At 29.6% G+C, this 22,201-nt stretch overlaps 1 protein-coding gene across 2 annotated transcripts in view; it reads left to right on the top strand.

Annotated features, from left to right (window-relative positions):
- LOC129989276 (adenosylhomocysteinase-like 1) overlaps positions 1-22,201 on the top strand; it is a 369,980-nt gene that overhangs the window by 23,276 nt on the left and 324,503 nt on the right. Inside the window, exon 1 of one of the 2 annotated variants that reach the window (XM_056097694.1) lies at positions 14,252-14,400. The exons of the other annotated variant lie outside the window; for it this stretch is intronic. Within the exon in view, the coding sequence (XP_055953669.1) occupies positions 14,326-14,400 (75 nt within the window). The 5' untranslated portion in view covers positions 14,252-14,325. Of the gene's footprint in view, positions 1-14,251; positions 14,401-22,201 lie in introns of those variants that run through there. 2 annotated transcript variants of the gene reach the window in all.

Below are 22,201 nucleotides of genomic sequence, written 5' to 3' on the forward strand. Positions count from 1 at the left end.
CTCAGTTTTATATTATATTGCACCATTTCATTTTATGTACGCGTTTATATTATTTACATCCATCACTTAGACTCAGTCTTTCGGCCTCGATTTCGGCCTCAGTCAGTTCGTGTCCCGATTCCACCGAAGAGCCGTCTTTAAGCAGGTTTGGTACATGTTAAAACCGTCCGGGCCAAACGCCCTCCCGCTGGTGTGGCGTGGTGGGGAGAGGAGGGTGCCAGCTCAAATGACGTCCTCGTCATCTGATCGCAGTTCAAAATTACGAGGTCCGTTCCAAAATAGCCCTAGTGTTGCTTTATATATAACTAGTGTTATATATAACTAGTGTTGCTTGTTAATATAACTAAACTAAACTAGACTCAGTCTTTTAATTATTCTATCGTTAGTTATTGTAATGCAGTTTTTCCTGATTTAAGAGTTCGATTTTGTAATGACTAAGTTTTCTTATACTCACTCCTTCCCAAATTTAGAAATACTTCCTTTAATTGGATTTCCACCAATTTTCTTATTAATTTCAGTATAACTAAGCCCTTATTTAAAAAATAATACAGCTTTAAGTCGTTTTTTTTGGGGGGGGGGATGGCCAATCAATTATTTGTGCTGTTTCTGTTATTTTGTACGTTTCGACAACTCACAAGATGGAAGAATACTAGAAAAAAAAACTAAACAGCAATCAACTTGACAACAATCAGAAAAATTATGGAAAAATGACTTCTTCTTAGCTCAAAAACATGACATCAAATGCTAAATTGTACTGCTAACAAGATGTCACTTATTGGCTGTCTGTGCACTTATCCTCATTGATTGTATTCAAATGAAGAAAAACAATGTCTTATCGACGAAGGGAAGGTTCACTTTTTTCTTCTGGTTATGCAGCTATAACTTTTAAGAAAATTGAGCATAAATTAATTTGAGAATTGAGCATAAATTAATTTGAGCATAATATGCTGTATTAAAATATTTGGTTAAATTATTTTTTAAATGATATATAATTTTATTGCAGCAAATATCATTGCTGTTTTGAACCTTCAAATTTTTAAAACACACTTTTTCCAAAAGCTTTCCTTAATTTAGGCCACTACTTGTATCACATCAATAATATTTAATTTACTGCAACTATAATTTGTTTTCCTATACCATGAACCGTTACTCTATTCTTGCAATTATTTATTACCAGTTTTTGAATACCTCTGAAATATATATATTCAGTCTGTTGTTCAGTATTATCTGCACGTTGAAGAAATCAAATCGAGTTTTGGTTCTCCGTGAATTTTTGTGAACCTGCGAAGAGATGTAGTTTGTGAAATAAATTTACTTTGATCTCAGAACAAGAGCTGTTAAATTGACTCCGAAAGCTGAAAAATGATTCCGAAAAATCAATAAATTCTGAAACTTTTCAAGACATTTTAAAGAAACATAATTTCCATAGCAAAGTATTAAGGATAAATCCTCTATGTAGCGAATTAAACATATGTACTAGGTTGTCATTTCCTGAAGCTTATGTAAAACAATTCGAATTTTCGAGAGATTACAATTTTTGCAGATGGAATATAACATTTAGCATTTTTTGGTTAGATAGCAAGCAAAGATTTTGATTCAAACCAAATACAGCACTGCGAGCCAAAAATTTACAACCTACTGTAAAATACGGAAGGGACAACGAAATTATTTGGGATTGTACAGAGAGCTGTAGTATTGGAAATTAGAACTTATTAATGGTACATTAAACCAATCTTGATATTTTAATGCGAAATTTAAATGATTTCTTCTAGCAATATGGGAATTTCATTTTAAGTTATATCGATGTACCGAAGCATAATCTGCAAGTTGCAAATCCTATACCTGTATTATTGCTTTAGTCTTGTTATCATTGAACTGATTTTGGATTATTTACAGCAAAAAAATTAACACTAGTTTGATAGAAAGCAGTTCTTAAAGCAACGTCTAGTCAAAGAATAGGCCCAGTCGACCCATCATTTGTAATGAATTGATAAAATCTATATTAAATCATTTGTAAGTAATCATAAAATGCAAAGATGATTCGGCGAGATATTATCTGTTTTACGGTTATTTCTTTCAGTTTCCTAAGCGATGTCCTAATACTTTTTTTGAGTCCATTTATTTATATACTTTTGGAATATAAAGTATTATATTTGGTATGATTTTGGTTCATCAAAGGGAGATTTTATTCGTTGGTATACGTCAGATTGATATTTAATTAAATCTTGTTATATTGCATTGTGCTCCAATAATTTTAAAAGACTATTTAAAATCTAAATTTCTCTTTTCAAAGATATTTTTATAGAGCTTAAGTAACTTTCTTAATTGTATACATTTATCTTACTTCGATTTTTTTAAAGAAATTTACTGGTGAAAAATAATGTTGAGCTTCAAAATGATTTGAATTTAATGTATTGCATTTGTGAGCAACACGATCTTCACCTTTTCTTATTCGACGTAAGCTATGAGAATATTTTATAATTGTCAAACAAGGAAATCTCGAGATTTTGATTGATCTCTCATGTCCTCGCGTGTGAAAATATCCATCTTTTGAATGATATCAGTTGCGTATGTGTGGAAACAAGGTTAACTCACACATTCAACAACCTTGGTGGATGAAATTTCGTATGTAGAATTTCCTCGAAATTCGCTAATTTATAATAAGATTTGCAAAGCTAAAAAAAAAAAAAAAAATCCTTTTTCAAGAAAAATAAATTTTTACCGATTTTCAATGATTCGTTTTTTTTTTATAAATTGTTTTCATCACATTTCTTTTGCGTAGAATACAGAAGCATTGAATCTGTGAGAAATTGACGCGATCTACCGCATGCAACTATCAACCCCCCCCCCCCCCCAATACACGCACAAAAAATAATTTATATTGTAGCGGCTCCTATGAGCAGTTGCATGGTAGTGAAAAGTCAGGCCGGAAGAGAACCTATGTACATAGTGCATAAATACAGAAACAAGCATTATAGAAAGCGACTTGAGGCTCAAACCGTTATCTCTTGGTTTGAGCCTACAGTATTGATTATCTCCTAATCACATAAAATGTAACATATATTTGCGTTCGTATGCATATGTGTTATATATGTATGTGTATTATGTGTTCGCTTGTATGTGTATTAAATGCGTTCGCGTGTATGTGTATTATTTGTGTCCGTGTATATATGTAGTACATGTGTTCGTGTGTCTATGCATTACACGTGTCTGTGTATAAGTGTTGTGTATATATGTATTACATATGTACGTGTGTGTATATATATGTATTTGTGTGTATATGTTATACTTGTATTCCTGTATATGCTTTACATGTGTCTGTATGTGTATGTATTATTTTTGTTCTTGTATATATGTTGTAATGTGTTCGTGTATATGTTTTACATGTGTCTGTATTTGTGTTTGTATGTATTATTTGTATTCTTGTATATATGTATTATTTGTATTCTTGTATATATGTATTATTTGTATTCTTGTATATATGTATTATTTGTATTCTTGTATATATGTATTATTTGTATTCTTGTATATATGTATTATTTGTGTTCGTGTGTATATGTATTATATGTGTTTGAGCGTATATGTATTACATGTGTTTGTGCGTATATGTATTACATGTCTTTGTGCATATATGTATTACATGCGTTTGTCCATGTATGTATTACATGCGTTTGTCCATGTATGTATTACATGTGTTTGTGCATATATGTATTACATGTCTTTGTGCATATATGTATTACATGCGTTTGTCCATGTATGTATTACATGCGTTTGTCCATGTATGTATTAAATGTGTTTGTGCATATGCGTATTAAATGTGTTTGTGTATATGCGTATTAAATGTGTTTGTGCATATATGTGAATATGTTTCATATGTTTGTGCATATACGTATTAAATGTGTTTGTGCATATACGTATTAAATGTGTTTGTTCATATACGTATTAAATGTGTTTGTGCATATACGTATTAAATGTGTTTGTGCATATACGTATTAAATGTGTTTGTGCATATACGTATTAAATATGTTTGTACATATATGTGTATATGTTACACGTGTTTGTGCATTCATGTGTATATGTTACACGTGTTTGTGCATTCATGTGTATATGTTACATGTGTTTGTGCATATACGTATTACTTGTGTTTGTGCATATACGTATTACTTGTGTTTGTGTATATACGTATTACTTGTGTTATTGTACATAAGTATTATGTGTGTTTGTGTATATACGTATTATGTGTGTTTGTGTATATACGTATTATGTGTGTTTGTGTATATACGTATTACGTGTGCTTGTGCATGTATGTGTATACGTTACATGTGTTTGTGCATATACGTATTACATGTGTTTGTGTATATACGTATTACATTATGTATATGAGTATTACATTTGTTTGTGCATATACGCATTATGTTTGTGCGTATACGTATTACGTGTGTTTGTGCGTATATGCAGTACTTTGGTTTGTGCACATACGTTTTACGTGTTTTTGTGTACACATATGTTACATGTGTCTGTGTATCCGTGTTACATGTTTGTGCATACGTGTTACATGTTTTTGTGCACACGTGTTTTAGATGTGTTTGTAAATATGTTTGTGTATATATGTATTATTTGTATACATGTATTTTATATGTAGATATGTGGGTTGTGTGTACATGTATCATATATCTACATACATTATGTGCTTATGCATGTCTCTTTATTTTTAACTTAACACATGTTTAAATTTTGGGCCCCAAATTTTCAGCACAATAAATGGTCCGCGCAACCCAGAAAATTGAATCTGTTGAATTGTTGGAATTAATTACCCAACGAAATCTGCGCACAAAATAACAACACCCCCCCCTCTTTTTTAAAAAAAATTCTGATTATAATTACATCTGAATTCTTTGTATAAAATATTAACTATCAAAATGCAATTATTTTTAATTTTTTGGTTTATAATTTTAATAGCTATTACAAAAAAATAAATAAAAAAACAAATAAAAAATGGCTAGATAGAAGTGGCTTTTGGAAAAGCAACATAAATTATGTGTCGATAAGGTGGGGTCTGCAGGGGAAAAAAAAAGTGGGTCTGGGGAAGCTGCGATAGTTATTTATAGTAATTAAGAATATTACAACAGATCATGGGGAGCGATAGATCTTATTTTTAATACTCGCTTTCAATATCCCGTAAATAAATAGAACGGAGTGCTCAATTGCTTCTTTCAATTTACTTTAGTTCTCGTTGGGTTTGAAAACATAGCACTATATTATTTTGGCAAAGCTTGCTCCCATACGGAAACTAGTTTATTATTAGATTGCCGATTTGTCAATGATATTATATTTCTTTTTTCAATTAATTTTTTTTTGTTTTACTTTTAATTTTACTTTATTGTATACAGAGTCTGAGAAATCCTATTCTTTGATACATTATTCATCGCTGTAGGTTTAATTGAGAAAGAGAGACGTTAACAATATAAATAATATGTTTAGGATAAAATTCCTCGGACGGTAGTTATTTCTCCAAAACTCACTGCATTTTCTGAATTTCATGATGCACTTAAATAAAATTAAAAAAACAACACTATATTTAATAAGACGATTTTAACTCGTGTTTTTTTTTTTTTCCTACCCAATTTCATGAAGGCTACTGCATTCATTTTTAGTTGTTGCGTGTTTTTTTTACACGCGCTTAAGTACATATGAGTACTTAATATTTTTGTTTAGATGCGAACGGTTGCGATTAGAATTAAAAAATATTTTAAAAGCCGTGGAAATCAGCTAGCTAATAAATAAATAAAGCTAATTCATTAAATTTATTTACTGAATATATATATATATATATATATTCGTATTCTTAAAATAATATATTCTAATTGCACGAAATCGTTAATCATTGTAACATTTGAGCTGTATGGGTTTTTATTTTCTCACAATGACTTTTTAGCATGTGTCGAACCATAACATTGTATCAGCAAATTCCTTTCTAAAACTATATAAGTTAAAAATGTTTTCTCTCGTTCTTCTTTCCTTCTTTTTATCCTCCTAGTTGCACTGCGCGCGCCATAGCATTGCCATAGGAATCTTGATAAAATTAATCTATTTCTTTAAAATCATGAAAATTAAAAATCGTGAAAGAATGTTTTTCGAATTTAGAAAGGTTTAAAACGTGGGGATTCAATATATCTATTGCTAGTTCTTTGAGGATCACAATCGTTTCTCTTCGTATATAAGAAATTAAAAGCTTAGAGGAATGTATTCTAGAGAGTTAATTGACGTCATGATTTGCACCGCCACGAGGAAATCCTTTTTTCGTCTTTTACTCACCCCTGATATTTCTGAACCTGTAGATGGGTTAGAACTAATCGCAAATCCATTGATCCCCCTAGTCTGTTTTGGAGCGTCTCCAGGTGCTGGCTAAACAAAGCGCCAGCAGCAAAAAGTATGTCAGTGCTGCGCGAAACTGACCTTGCATTTCCCACTCACTACTACTCGCGATGAAGATGATCATTTGTTCTTGTCTTTGTTGGCCCATTTATAGTTCGTCTGTGAGACGGTGTCCTCAAGGTTGCCTTCTTGCCGCTACGACTGTCTGTTCGAGAAAAAAGCGAAGCGGAAGTATAGTGAAGAAACGGTGAATTCTGCTTCCTGCGATTGGGTTGTTTGGATGCAAAAATTCATGTGTGCGCGATTTTCATTAAGAGTGTCTGTATGAAAGACATGTTTCTGTTTGCGTAATTTATAATTAGTTCACTGAAAGTCCCGTTTAATTTGAATTCAAATTTCATTTTAAATAAAGTTGATCACCAAATTTATATAATTAATGTACAGAAGTATTAATTTTGCTTCCTAGGATTTGGTTGTATGTTGATGAGGATGGAAATGTTGATGTGTGCGTGATTTTCAGTTATAGCGTCGGTTGGAAAGGCATGTTTCTGTATGCTTAGTTTGTAAATGGTTTGCTGAAAATATCGTTTAATTTGAAATCGCACAATTGGAATTCACATTTTAAATAATGTTGTATATCAAATTAATATAATTAATCTATGCAACTATTAATTTTGCTTCCTGTGATTTGGCTGTATAGTGATAGGGTGCAAAATTTGATGATTGTGGGATTTTTATTTATAGCGACCATTCAAAAGGCATATTTACATACGCTTAGTATGTAATTGGTTCACTGGAAATTCCGTTTAATTTTAAATCGTACAATTCGAATTCACAATTCATTTTAAATTAAGTGATCACCAAATTAATATAGTTAATCTATGCAAGTATTAATTCTGCTTCCTATGATTTGGTGGTATGTTCATGAGGACGCAAATGGTGATGTGTGCGTGATTTTCAGTTATAGCGTCGGTTGGAAAGGCATGTTTCTGTATGCTTAGTTTGTAAATGGTTTGCTGAAAATACCGCTTAATTTGAAATCCTACAATTCGATTTTACATTTCATTTTGAATAAAGTTGCACATTAAATTAATATAATAAATCTATGCAGGTATTAATTCTGCTTCCTGTGATTTGGTTGTATGATGATGAGGAAGCAAATGTTGATGAGTGCAGGATTTTCATTTATAGCGTCTATTGGAAAGGTATGTTTCTGTATTTTTAGTTTGTAGTTGGTTCGCTGAAAATACCGTTTAATTTGAAATCCTACAATTCGATTTTACATTTCATTTTGAATAAAGTTGCACATTAAATTAATATAATCAATCTATGCAAGTATTAATTCTACTTCCTATGATTTGGTTGTATGATGATGAGGAGGAAGCAAATGTTAATGAGTGCAGGATTTTCATTTATAGCGTCGGTTGGAAAGGCATGTTTCTGTATTTTTAGTTTGTAGTTGGTTCGCTGAAAATACCGTTTAATTTGAAATCCTACAATTCGATTTTACATTTCATTTTGAATAAAGTTGCACATTAAATTAATATAATCAATCTATGCAAGTATTAATTCTGCTTCCTATGATTTGGTTGTATGATGATGAGGAGGAAGCAAATGTTAATGAGTGCAGGATTTTCATTTATAGCGTCGGTTGGAAAGGCATGTTTCTGTATGCTTAGTTTGTAAATGGTTTGCTGAAAATACCGTTTAATTTGAAATCCTACAATTCGATTTTACATTTCATTTTGAATAAAGTTGCACATTAAATTAATATAATCAATCTATGCAAGTATTAATTCTGCTTCCTATGATTTGGTTGTATGATGATGAGGAGGAAGCAAATGTTAATGAGTGCAGGATTTTCATTTATAGCGTCGGTTGGAAAGGCATGTTTCTGTATGCTTAGTTTGTAAATGGTTTGCTGAAAATACCGTTTAATTTGAAATCCTACAATTCGATTTTACATTTCATTTTGAATAAAGTTGCACATTAAATTAATATAATCAATCTATGCAAGTATTAATTCTGCTTCCTATGATTTGGTTGTATGATGATGAGGAAGCAAATGTTGATGAGTGCAGGATTTTCATTTATAGCGTCGGTTGGAAAGGTATGTTTCTGTATTTTTAGTTTGTAGTTGGTTCGCTGAAAATACCGTTTAATTTGAAATCCTACAATTCGATTTTACATTTCATTTTGAATAAAATTGCACATTAAATTAATATAATCAATCTATGCAAGTATTAATTCTGCTTCCTATGATTTGGTTGTATGATGATGAGGAAGCAAATGTTAATGAGTGCAGGATTTTCATTTATAGCGTCGGTTGGAAAGGCATGTTTCTGTATGCTTAGTTTGTAGTTGGTTCGCTGAAAATAGCGTTTAATTTGAAATCCTACAATTCCATTTTACATTTCATTTTGAATAAAATTCCACATTAAATTAATATAATCAATCAATGCAGGTATTAATTCTGCTTCCTGTGATTTGGTTGTATGATGATGAGGAAGCAAATGTTAATGAGTGCAGGATTTTCATTTATAGCGTCGGTTGGAAAGGCATTTTTCTGTATGCTTAGTTTGTAAATGGTTTGATGAAAATACCGTTTAATTTGAAAACCTACAATTCGATTTTACATTTCATTTTGAATAAAATTGCCCATCAAATTGACATAATTAATCATACAAGTATTATACCTTCTTTTGATTTGGTTAAATGATGATAGGATGCAAAAGTTAATCTGTGCTTGATTTTCATTTATAGTGACTATTGAAAAGGCATAGTTTTATACACTTAGTGTGCAATTGGTTCGCTGAAAATACCGTTTAATTTGAAATCCTACAATTCGAATTCACATTTCATTTTCAATAAAGATGCACTTCAAACTGATATCATTGTAATTAATCTGTACAAGTATTAATTCTGCTTCCTGTGATTTGGTTGTATGATGAGAGGATGCAATATTTTATGTGCTTGATTTTCCTTATAACGTCCGTTGTAAAGGCATGTTTCTATATACTTTGTTTGTAATTGGTTAACTGAAAATACCTTTTAATTTAAAAAGGCACAATTCGTGTTCACGTTTCATTTTAAATAAAGATGCTCATCAAATTAATGTAATTATAATGAACCTGTACAAATATTTATTTTAAACTACTAGAAAATATATTTTATAGAATTTTTTTCTTCTTGCGGTTTGTTTATATGATGAATAAAATTTATAAAGTTGTGTGCCAAAGTTCATTTATATTATAATGTTTATTGAAGTTTGAAAAAGATGTTTCTTTAGATTAAGTTTTGATTAGTTTTCGAAAAAAAGTGTTCCGTTTGAGTTGGGATATTCATATTTCATGTAAAAAATAATGAGCAATATTTTTTAATAAAACATAAATTAATGTAAATCTTTGTTAGTCAAGCACATTCACATACATAGTTTAATTCGCGAAAATAGAAACAAACATTTTTTGAAAATACTCGTATTATATTTTGAATTTTTCGTACAAGTGAAACTGTAGCATTTAGTGTGGCAACTGACCTGTACTCGGATACGGATTGTACTGCAAAAGCTTTTGAAAAATTATGGGCTTTAATTAAACAAAAATCCTAAAATTAATGTCACTTGGTTAATTCTCTGCATTTAACCCTAATAAATGTCACATTTGATGTCTACTTAACACCTCCTTTTCCAGTTAATACTGTGCCAAAATACACGTCTGATTGAGATTATTTTCTTTGGCGCTGGTAAGATTTCTGTACTATTGGTTTTTCGAGGTTTTCGGGAATTCATAAATTTTAATTTTCATAAAATAATAAATTAGTAAAATAATAATTTTCATAAAATAATTAATCAATAATAAATAATTAAAATTAAAATTAAAAAATGAAATCTGCGATCGCAAATTTCAAGTCATCATGTGAGAACATAATTATTTTTAAGTCATTATTTGTCTTTAGTCATTAACCAGTTTAAACCGGTTTGAAACAATCACGAGATTTTTCTATCGATCTATATCCCTCTCTCCATATATAATGATAATTTTTTAAACTTTCGTTTTCAATTTTTCTAGCTGGCAAACAAAGTTTTGGAGCTCGACCGATTTTGAGATGAAATAACATGACGTAGAACTATGATGTCATAGTTCTACGTCAACCTTTTAAAAACGCGGCTGCTGTCACAGAGGCATACGCAATAATAAAGCAATACTGGTAAAAGCAGGTCAACCTTTTAAAAACGCATCTGCTTTCAAAGAAGCATACATAATAATAATGCAATACTGGTAAAAGCTGGTAAAAAATATATGCGATTAAAAGATGATGATGAAAATTGCCATTTATGCTTTATTCATTGCCTACGCGATTTCGAACTTCAAAACAACACAACATCAGGTTCTCACATTATAAAAATTCTTGGAACAATAATGTAGTGTGACTGAACGGCATAGTGTTACGGCAAATCATTTAAAATGAATTCCAGAATATTTTTATTTTCTTCTCTAAAAGACAAGCATTTTATCTGAATAATTGTTTTCTAAATAGAGAATTTTATTAAGAAATGAGATAATGTCTCTTAAACAGAAATGTTCCCTTGACGAAAATATTAAAGCGAAATATTTGGAAAGAGGAGCCAAAACAGTTGAGAAAAAGAAGAATATGAATAAAAATATTTTTATTTTCTATTTGATAAGAGATGGGTTATAGGCCGCAATAGGGACTGTAAAACTCCGTTTTGCCTGTGTGCATTTTATTTTACTTTGCAGATTTGGCGGTCTTGAATAATTAGTGCTATTCTGATTGTTGCAAAGTTTTCTTTCAAGAATCAATCCTTAATGCATTTTATTAAGATTTTTTCGTGATTTTTAATTTCAAAATTTTAATACTTTAAAAAAAAATAGTTTTAAAAAATTATTTTTAGAATTTTTTGAATAATTTCTTTAAAAAATATTTGTTTTTTGTCATATCACTCGAAAATTTAGAAAGATGGAAAGGTATCGCATTGCCTATAAAATACAACTAGATTGTCGAAACAGGTCGCGTTTTCTCTTTTGTTTGTAAAGCTTGGAAAAGTACGAACTCTGTATACGCGTCTTTCCTGTAAGCATTTTCTTACTGCTGGAAAGATGTGAACCGGAAAATGACTTGAAGACACACTGGTAGATAATTTACCGACAACAGAAGAGCAAATATTCGTATTTCAGATATAAAAAAGTAACTTATATATTATGAACAAAATGTTATAAACAGTTGTAAATGCAAATAAAAAAAATCTGTTTTTAGCAATAATTAAAATATGTGGAAGAGTGTTGGCTTTTAAAGGAACACATACCGAGGCTTTTTCTTCATGGCATTCTCTAAGATTGACGCGTTGAGGACCTCTACTCATTTCATCCCCCCCTTCTGCTGTCCACCTGCTGTAAATATTATTTAAAAAAGATTTGTTTAGTGTGAGTGAATGCTAGATCATTTTATATCCAACTTATGCACATTAAATTTGCTTCGAATGCAAACATTCGTCGAATTAACATAACATTTTTACAGAATGAGATGGTTTTTTTAGAATATCTAAAAATTTTGCCCGATAGATGCTGCGTTACTTTAAATCAGATTTTAAGGTAGCAAATTTAATCGATTGCATTTACTTTTATGTATTCTATTTTATTTTATAGCCGCTTTTGGTGATCGGGCAGTTCTATCCATCTATCTAGAATAGCTATCCATTAAAAAAAAAAATCGATTTTCTGTTTTATCTGAAGAATGAAATAATGTAGCTTGAAAATGTAAGTTAATTTGTGTAAGGAGGGAAGAAATACGTTCGTAAATAAACAAAACGAGTTGAGGATCTAATGTCTTAAAAGTACTAGAGTAAATTTTTGGTGTCCGATTTATATATATATATATTCCTGACTTCTTTATTTTAAGGATTTTTTTTCCGCCATGAAAGAATCACTGACCGTGAAATTCGATAAGATGTTTACAAGAACTCGAAATGTGCCGCATATTTTTCTTTAATAAGTTTTTTTAGTTTTATCATGATTTTTAAAAAAAATCTGATTCTATGATGTCGAGAAGTAAACAATCTATCATTTATTAGGACATATATTTTGAATTAATAAAATGAGATTTTCTTGCTTTTTCCCTCCTCTATTAAGAACATCTTTTATCAGTGTTTTTTTAAACCTTCTCTTTACTTATTTTTTCTCCTTTTTGGGAGGGAGGGGGAGGAGGAATCTATTTGGAAATGCTTCATAGTGAATGTTTTTAGATTAAATTTTGTAAGGGGAGATATTTAATTAAAAAATTTATGCACCCATTTATGCACTTTCGTCAATTCAATTTTAATGGGAATTTATTAATTAGTCAAAACCGCTAATATATCCATAAAAATATAATTTATATTTGATGAATGTTTGGAAAATTTTTCCGGTATGTTTTCCAATTTGTTTGTTTGATGGTATTCTTTGAATTTACAATTTCTTTATTATTCTTTTTTATTTTCAATTAAATAATAAAATTGTTTCTTATTAGAAATGCAGTGATGCAGATTTCAAAGTTCTAACAAACTAAGAATATATATATATTGAACTTTTATTAAAAATGTCTCATTTGATTATGTAAAATTTCCTCAAATTTTATGCCGGGAAGGGCGATGAAATATTTTTCTGTTAAAATAAGCATTTCTTAAAGCATTCGATTGTATTAAGAATGATTTTTTTTGGGAAAGTTATAATTTTAAAACTTTTACATAAAATTGATTGATCAAATAATGAAATAGAAAGGTCAGATAAAAACCAAAGGTGTTTGGAAATTGGAGAGAATATGATTTTTTGGGAAGGAAGGTGGGAGGGGAAAAAAGTTTTAAAAAAGTATAAAGCGAAAAAAAAAAAAAAAGATTGGTTTAGAAATTTATTTAATGATTGTTCAAAATCTTGTAGATAACATAAGAAAAATATTATCTGGTTACTAAACTAAGAAATGTGTTGTATTTTTTTATTTAATCTTTAGATACTAGGATTCTATTAATAAATAACAGGAAATTTTCAAATTATGTTGCATTAAGATAAACTATAAAATCTTTTAAAATGAACTAATAGCTTATTTTGTTATTCAGAAACTGCAGAAGATATTGAGAAATTATTTTCTAATTTTCAACAAAGAATCTGCTTTTGATTTTCATTTATCAGGGCTTTCTTAAAATTTTTTTTTTTAATCAGAATTTATAATTTTAGAAAATGTCATGTAAAGATATAAAATTGTATTAAAACACAATTTATGCAATTATAAAAATGGATATAGCTTTTCAAAAAAGTGATATAGGTAGAAAATTTAATGGGGATTTATAAAGAAAACTGTTTAAAAATTATTGAATAAAAAAATGTTTGATACTTCGATAATTTTTTTTTAACTTTTCGATGTAATCTGGTAGAATATCGACATTTTAATGTAGTCACCTATCTATAAATAATTGATATAAATCCTACATTCCAATATACTTACCGTACTATGATATTAAGCTGGCAAATACCATTATGAGATAATCATACATCAAAATTGGATAACATTTTGTCATTAACCTCCACGTATCAGCCCACGTAGCCATTCTCGTGCTCATACGTCACATCACCGTCAATTGCCTGACAGCGTTTGTGGAAACGTGCGAGTCGAGATTTTCCAATGCTTGCCCACAACGTACCTTCTAGTACAGCTGTTACTACGGGATGTCACACACATAAAAGCGACAAGTGGTTGAGATGCTTTCTTCCCTTTATCCCTCTTCTTCTTTCTGTCTCTCTTTACTTGCGTCTTTTCTTGTAGTTTCTTAGGTTTTTTTTTCTTTTTTTTTCTATTTTCTTTTGTTTATTTGTTGGATTCGATAGTGCACTCGATCAGCTGCTAGCAGACGCCTCTCTATTAACTTACTGTGCGTTGACAGAGAGGTTTGCGATCTGTTTGGGGATGTTCCGAGCTCCGATTTTGCCTTTAGGCGCCGGCAGATTTCCGGATATTCTTGAAGAGAGGGATGAATTTGAGGTAAATCATTATATTCTTGATAAAATGCACTTTCTTGACAATATATAACCAATTTTACTTTCATTTTTCGCTCTGACAGTAGATGTATTATGATAGTTCAGATTCTCTGCCAGCTTTGTGTTGATAGTGGTATATGTATACTACTATCCGAAAGATTTTTTCGTTTATGGAAGGAATGCATTTGTGATTGTAATTTATGCACTTTTTTGACAATATGTAACCAATTTAACTTTCATTTCTTGCTCTTATAGTAGACTTATGATATAATAATTCAGATTCTATGACAGTTTTGTGTTGATAGTAGTATGTGTACTATTATCCAACATATTTCTCGTTTATGAAAGGATTGCGCTTGTGGTTTTAATTTATGACATAAATACTTTAATATATTATTTTGCATATATTAGTTCATTAATACCAAGAAGTAAGATGAATTTATATCGTCAGATAAATTTATTACATTAACCTTTAGTCCTATTTATTACATTAACCCTTTGACCTACGAATTTACTTACCATCCTAATGAGATGACACATCCTGTTTGTCATATTTATTATTATTTTAATGCTTAAAAAATTACATGGTCATTTGAGAAATTGTGACGTTTTTAAGTGATTTTTGCATTTCAATTACTTAATTCTTTAACCTAATTGCTGATTTAAAATTAAAAATTCAGTAATTCCATGCGCGAGGCTGGCTCATCATTGTATGTGAAGGGGTTAAATATAAATGTAATCTTCTTTTGATAATCTATTGATACTACGACAGCTGTGTGAAGATTCTTTAAATTCTATTATAAGAGTACATTTTCCTCGTATTTCTTAGAATTGATTTAATTATTTATGGATTGACACCTGTGACCATAGTTAGAATTGAGGTTATTTACAGGTTGTGCGATATCTAAAATGGTTGTAATTCTTGTTAACATTGCTGGAAGGCACGTGGTTGTCGTTAGAAGGCATCCCATATGTAAACAAATGTGTTATTTTTATTTTACCAAAAGGCGTGTGAGAAAAAGAGTTATATTTGATGCTAAATTGATTTATCATCAATTCATTTTCTATTTAATTTATCGGCATTTAAATAGCGCATTTCTATGGGGCTATGTTGGTGTTTTTCGGACATGGCAAATCATTATTTCATATTTATCACTATTTATCGTGGTAGCTTTAAGAAGATTTCTTCTTAACTTTGATTTAAAAATTCGAATTCATTTAAATGTAAAAGAGAAATTGATAATTACTAATAAGATTGTAAAAAATGTAATAAAATTTGAAACGTTCGCGGTTATTATTCTCAAAATATTAAAAAAAAAAAAAGACTAGTCATAAATAAAAAAGGTGTTTAACATAAAAAAACACAAATGACCGGTTTTTTTTGCAATAAAATATACCATTTAACTTATATAAGTACAGAAATCTATTTATTAAGTTATTATATGTTGGCTTCTTTCTGTAAATGAAAATATAATTTTTTTTCGTGTTGATTTATATTTCTTTTCGATCAATTCTATACCGCTGAATTCTGTTAATAATCGGTAGTTTACATATGTTATACTCTGTCTATTGTTTCGATATGAATTCCTAATAATCGTGGGCTTTTGATTAACCCTTTCTAGGGCCGTGGGAAGTATGCTTCCCACCAAATTTATCAATCTTTGTATGAATTTATGTAGGTTGGCATAAGTTCTGACAAATTTTTTTAGAAAGACAGAAACTTAGATGCTTTAGTTCTTTATTTTACACAAAATGATGTGTCTTGATTTGATACTCAATTATTAATTAACCAAATTAATTAATTAAATTTATCTAATAAGCTAAATGAATCTCTTCTTATTCTAATTTCAAGTCTAAAATATTTTAACATAATATGACTAGAAAAAAATAGCCCTTTAAAGGGTTAAAAAGAGGGGAAAAAAAAACCCCGCCTCTTGGTCTCTTTTTTTTTATGCGAAATTATTTTATTAGTAGCATAAATTGAACCTCTTGTTGGTATCATCAGGTTCACTCTTAAATCAATGAAATAATTTAAGCATTTCATTTACCTTAAAAGTTTGCGTCTTAATAGATTCTGCTGTGAATGGGCGAAGCATAAGCAGGGTGTGTCTTAATAATTCTTTATGAAATACAGGAAGCATTATGGAACAAAATCTGTACATTATTCAGAAAGTATCATAGTTACTTCAATGTTATTATAAGTGTAAATATTTTGTGTATGCATTACGAGTACTATCCAGATGATTGCCGAATTCGTCCCAAAATCTTCAGACGTTACTTCTTAGGCGTTTTTCTTGTACGATGTATCAAATTTCATAATTTTATGCCACCATTAGGGATCTAGACGAAGTGAAAGAAAAGATATCGGCGGCGAAGAATACTATCGATTTCTTTACTTTAATAAAAGTTTGGAATAATTTAAGATTCTGGTTTGGAGGAGTGACATCTTGCCAATGTAACCTGTCTATGTAGGTACAGAGTGACATCTTGCCTATGTAGCATATGTAGGTTGTCTATGTAAGTACAGAGTGACATCATGCCTATGTAGGTACAGTGTGACATCTTGCCTATGTATTTACAGTGTGACATCTTGCCTATGTAAGTGTTAAATGGTACCAGTTGAATGTTCAATCCGATTTATCTACATATTTTTTTTTTTATTTCTATCTCTTATTTAGACACTAGGTCATATGTGTTTCAGTTATTTATAATCAACATAATGTAAAAATTTGTATCTTAAAAGGAAAAATTTTTATGTCTGTAAGTCATCGTTTCCACCCTTTCCAACAACATTTTTTTTGATTTCGTCATCCGGAGCATTCCTTGATTATTCACTCTTGATCTTCTTCATCAAGCTAAAAACCTACGTCCCTTCTTATTTTCTCGTATAGGAAGTATATAAAAAGAAATTTCGAACCGAAAAGCCATTTTCATATAAATAGAAAGTAGCAAATGAGATTAAATTCTCTGAAAATTTTAGTACTTACATACGTTATTCATGTCTTAACAAAATACATGAATTCAATTAATTCCACGCTTCTAAATTTTGCTTTGAATGACTTATTGTAAAGACAGCTGCGTCAATATGTACTTTCTAGCGGTTATGAAATTGAATCAAAATGTTTATAAAATTATGAAGATTACACAATCCCTCGCTGTGCCTCTGTTAGGAAGTCGAGACCCCCCAGAACGCTACCATCCATGCCTCATCAGATACCGATTACCAAATCATAGAAATTACTTATCCAGTATCATCCGACAAAAGAAAGAAAAGAAAAAGAAAGAAAGAATTGCTAAATGAGAATGGCTGTTTACTGTTTTTTTTTATTTTATTATTTTTCCCATTTTTGACATTCGAAATACATTAAGAGAATGCATTGTAAATATCAAAAAAAATTCGAATTTCAGATTTTTATGTATCTTCACATTTTAGCTTTTTTTGAGTTTGAAAAATGCACTTTTTTGAATAATGCCTATCTGTCTGTGAACTAAAATGGCTTAGAACTACTAGAATGGTATGGAATTTTTACTTTAAATTTGTAGGTTTCTGTGAAATATTTAAATAAATTGATTGACAGGAAGTCTGTCTGATTGTCTTAGTGCAAATGAATGCAATGGCATCAAAATGTAAAGAAATAGCCGAATAAAATTTGGTACACTGTTTTAGCATCTGAAGTACAAACCGATATCGAATCAGATTCGCCAAGGAAATTGAACAGTCCGTCTATACATTCGCGGGCTTGTAAACAGAGTAATTCAAAATCGCCTTGATTTCAATAAATGAAATTTAACATGTAATTTGTTGCTAAAATTGTAAATTTACGTTCAAACTTTTGTCTAAATAGGTCGACGAACTGCTTCCAAAAGACATACTCAATTTTCCTTCTTATATTACGAAGCCGAAAATGTTAATATGCGGAATTCTGAAAATAAAAATGTGAGCACTCGTGGCGTTCACGGCTTGCCAAGGGTCCACAATTTTATGCGGAAAGATAGGTAATCACATCTTTATTAGAGAGAAGGGTGAGAGTTTCGGGAGGACCACTAGAATTGATTTTCTTTTCTTTTTGTTTCAAATTCTATATTAATTCAAAATGTTAAAGCCGTATTCTTAAAGGTTATTTATCGTAAAACGGATATTGGATTTATGTTGAAAAATGTCTTACTGTGGATTGTTAAAAAATGCAGTGTTTAGTTGCTCGCGCTATTACAATCTTGAAAAAAATCCACATTAGAGTTAAAATTTTTGAACAGAACAATAACGATTAAAAAGATGCTTGGACTTCATTTCTTCTATATATATATATATATATATATATAATATAAACATAATTATGCAAATGAATGGCGGAAAAAAAATTTGCAATTTAATTATATTTTTTTCACCAGAGGGTTTAGTTGGGACACGGGGAGGTCCCATGAAACACGCGTGCTTACTTTGAAACACAAGAAGAAAAAAAAGTGTCTGAAGTTTTCTCCCCTTAGTCCGTTTACTAACAGTTTTTTAGCGATTTCTTTGATTCTAGTCGGTTCAGGAAAAGGTATCTGTGGTATCTTCGGAAATTATTTCGTGGGTATTAGGAATTTTTACACCTTTATTTGTAGGGTGAAAAATAAGTATATGTATGTATATTTGTGTACATGTATGTCTATATATATTGTGTACGTGCGTGTGTAAACATATTTGTGTACCTATATGTATAAACATGTTTGTATATACATTTATATATAAATGTATATATGTTTGTGTATACATGTTTGCGTACATGTATGTGTATATATGTTTGTATATACATGTCTGTGTAGTGTACATGTATGTGTATATATGTTTGTATATACATGTCTGTGTAGTGTACATGTATGTGTATATATGTTTGTATATACATGTGTGTGTAGTGTACACGTATGTGTATATATGTTTGTATATACATGTCTGTGTAGTGTACACGTATGTGTATATATGTTTGTATATACATGTCTGTGTAGTGTACATGTATGTGTATATATGTTTGTATATACATGTCTGTGTAGTGTACATGTATGTGTATATATGTTTGTATATACATGTCTGTGTAGTGTACATGTATGTGTATATATGTTTGTATATACATGTCTGTGTAGTGTACATGTATGTGTATATATGTTTGTATATACATGTCTGTGTAGTGTACATGTATGTGTATATATGTTTGTATATACATGTCTGTGTAGTGTACATGTATGTGTATATATGTTTGTATATACACGTTTGTGTACATGTATGTGTATATATGTTTGTATATACATGTCTGTGTAGTGTACATGTATGTGTATATATGTTTGTATATACACGTTTGTGTACATGTATGTGTATATATGTTTGTATATACACGTTTGTGTACATGTATGTGTATATATGTTTGTATATACATGTCTGTGTACATGTATGTGTATATATGTTTGTATATGCAAGTATGTGTATATATGTTTGTATATACATGTCTGTGTACATGTATGTGTATATATGTTTGTATATACAAGTATGTGTATATATGTTTGTATATACATGTCTGTGTACATGTATGTGTATATATGTTTGTATATACATGTATGTGTATATATGTTTGTATATACATGTATGTGTATATATGTTTGTGTAAATGTATGTGTATATATGTTTGTGTACATGTATGTGTATATATGTTTGTGTACATGTATGTGTATATATGTTTGTGTACATGTATGTGTATATATGTTTGTATGTACATGTATGTGTATATATGTTTGTATATACATGTTTGTGTACATGTATGTATATATATGTCTGTATATATATGTCTGTATATACATGTATCTGTATATATGTCTGTATATACATGTATCTGTATATATGTCTGTATATACATGTATCTGTATATATGTCTGTATATACATGTATCTGTATATATGTCTGTATATACATGTTTGTGTACATGTATGTGTATATATGTCTGTATATACATGTTTGTGTACATGTATGTGTATATATGTATGTATATACATGTTTGTATACATGTATGTGTATATATGTTTGTTTATACTTGTTTGTGTATATATGTTTGTTTATACACGTTTGTGTATATATATTTGTTTATTCATATTTGTGTACATTTATGTGTACATGTATGTGTAAATACATGTTTGTGTACATATATGTGTATTTACATGTTTGTGTGTACATGTATGTGTATTTACATGTTTGTGTGTACATGTATGTGTATTTACATGTTTGTGTGTACATGTATGTTTGTGTACATGTATGTGTATTTACATGTTTGTGTGTACATGTATGTGTATTTACATGTTTGTGTGTACATGTGTGTGTATATATGTTTGTATATAAATTTGTGTGTATATATGTTTGTATATACTTGTTTGTGTACATGTTTGTGTGTACATATTTGTGTAAATGTGTGTGTATATATGTTTGTATATACTTGTTTGTGTATACATATTTGTGTAAATGTGTGTGTATATATGTTTGTATATACTTGTTTGTGTAAATGTTTGTGTATATATGTTTGTATATACATATTTGTGTAAATGTATGTGTTTATATATGTCTGTGTAATGTGTGATTACAGTGTGGCCAGACGACCGAGAACCAAAGAAAACCGGGAATCGTCGGGGAATTCCGTGAGGTCGGGAAAAATTAGTGAAATTTATTATAAAACTGGAATTTTTATTTATGAATCGTTAACTTTTATCGAACATGAGAAATCGCTTTTATTTTTCATAAGTGATATGAATCATCGTTGAAAACTAATGAAAATCAAACTTTTATTAGTAATCAAAAACGGACTTCAGAGGAGAAATATTAAATCCCCATATCTAATTTATTGCATATATGTATAAATATAAAATGTTTTCGCCAAAATTTTTTTCTTGCTTTTATTTTCAGTTCATTAGGTTATCGACATAATTAGCGAAAATGGTTTTGCATACTATGAAAAAGGCACCTAACTGTTACCTTCTATTACTCTTATGATCTTAAGCTTTAATGGGTCTCTTTTATTTAAAACGATGTATATGTGCTATTCTCTCCCCCTTTTTCTTCCTTCGAACGCCAAAGCAATCATTACATATGTTACTAGAGCGAAAATGTGAATTTTGAGCAGTAATATTCAAAACTGGATGGAAAATACTGACCCATTATTAAAATTCCAAAACAATTTATTTTAATTAAATAAGTATTCTACAATTATTATTTCCCCCCTCTCCTCGGAGATATTTTTAAGAAGTTATGAAGTATCGGATGTTGTTTCTATTATTTCCGTAAAAAAATTTTTTTTTGTTATTTTTAATATTGTTAACTTTTACATAAATAGATATTATGGACGTTATTCCTAATATTTTCTTTTAATATATTTTTTAAATTTTGTGTTTGCTTAAAATTTCCCATATATTGAACAAAATGCTCCATAGTATAAAAATAATATTAAACACGAGAAATTCATTTATTTCATACATTATAAGTACACAAGACTTGTCGTTTTTTTTCAAAAACTTTTTAAAAGAGAAAAGGGCAGCATTTTTTCTATGCGGTTTGATGCATTAAAGCTGTTTACCGCAAAAATTTACACAAAGTTCATTCATACTATCTTTTTTGAAATATATACTTCAAAAACATTTTTTTTTTTTTTTTTTTTTTTTTTTTACGCAATAAGGGGGAAAAATTGATAAGGACAACTTTTTCACATTTTTCTCTATTATACCGGTTAAGCATTGAGCCAGCATGCAAGTGATTTTTTGGTTTTTATTATTATTATTATAGTTGTTGAGCTAAA

The sequence above is a fragment of the Argiope bruennichi genome, chromosome 10, assembly GCF_947563725.1.
Source record: "Argiope bruennichi chromosome 10, qqArgBrue1.1, whole genome shotgun sequence".
Lineage (NCBI taxonomy): Eukaryota > Metazoa > Arthropoda > Arachnida > Araneae > Araneidae > Argiope > Argiope bruennichi.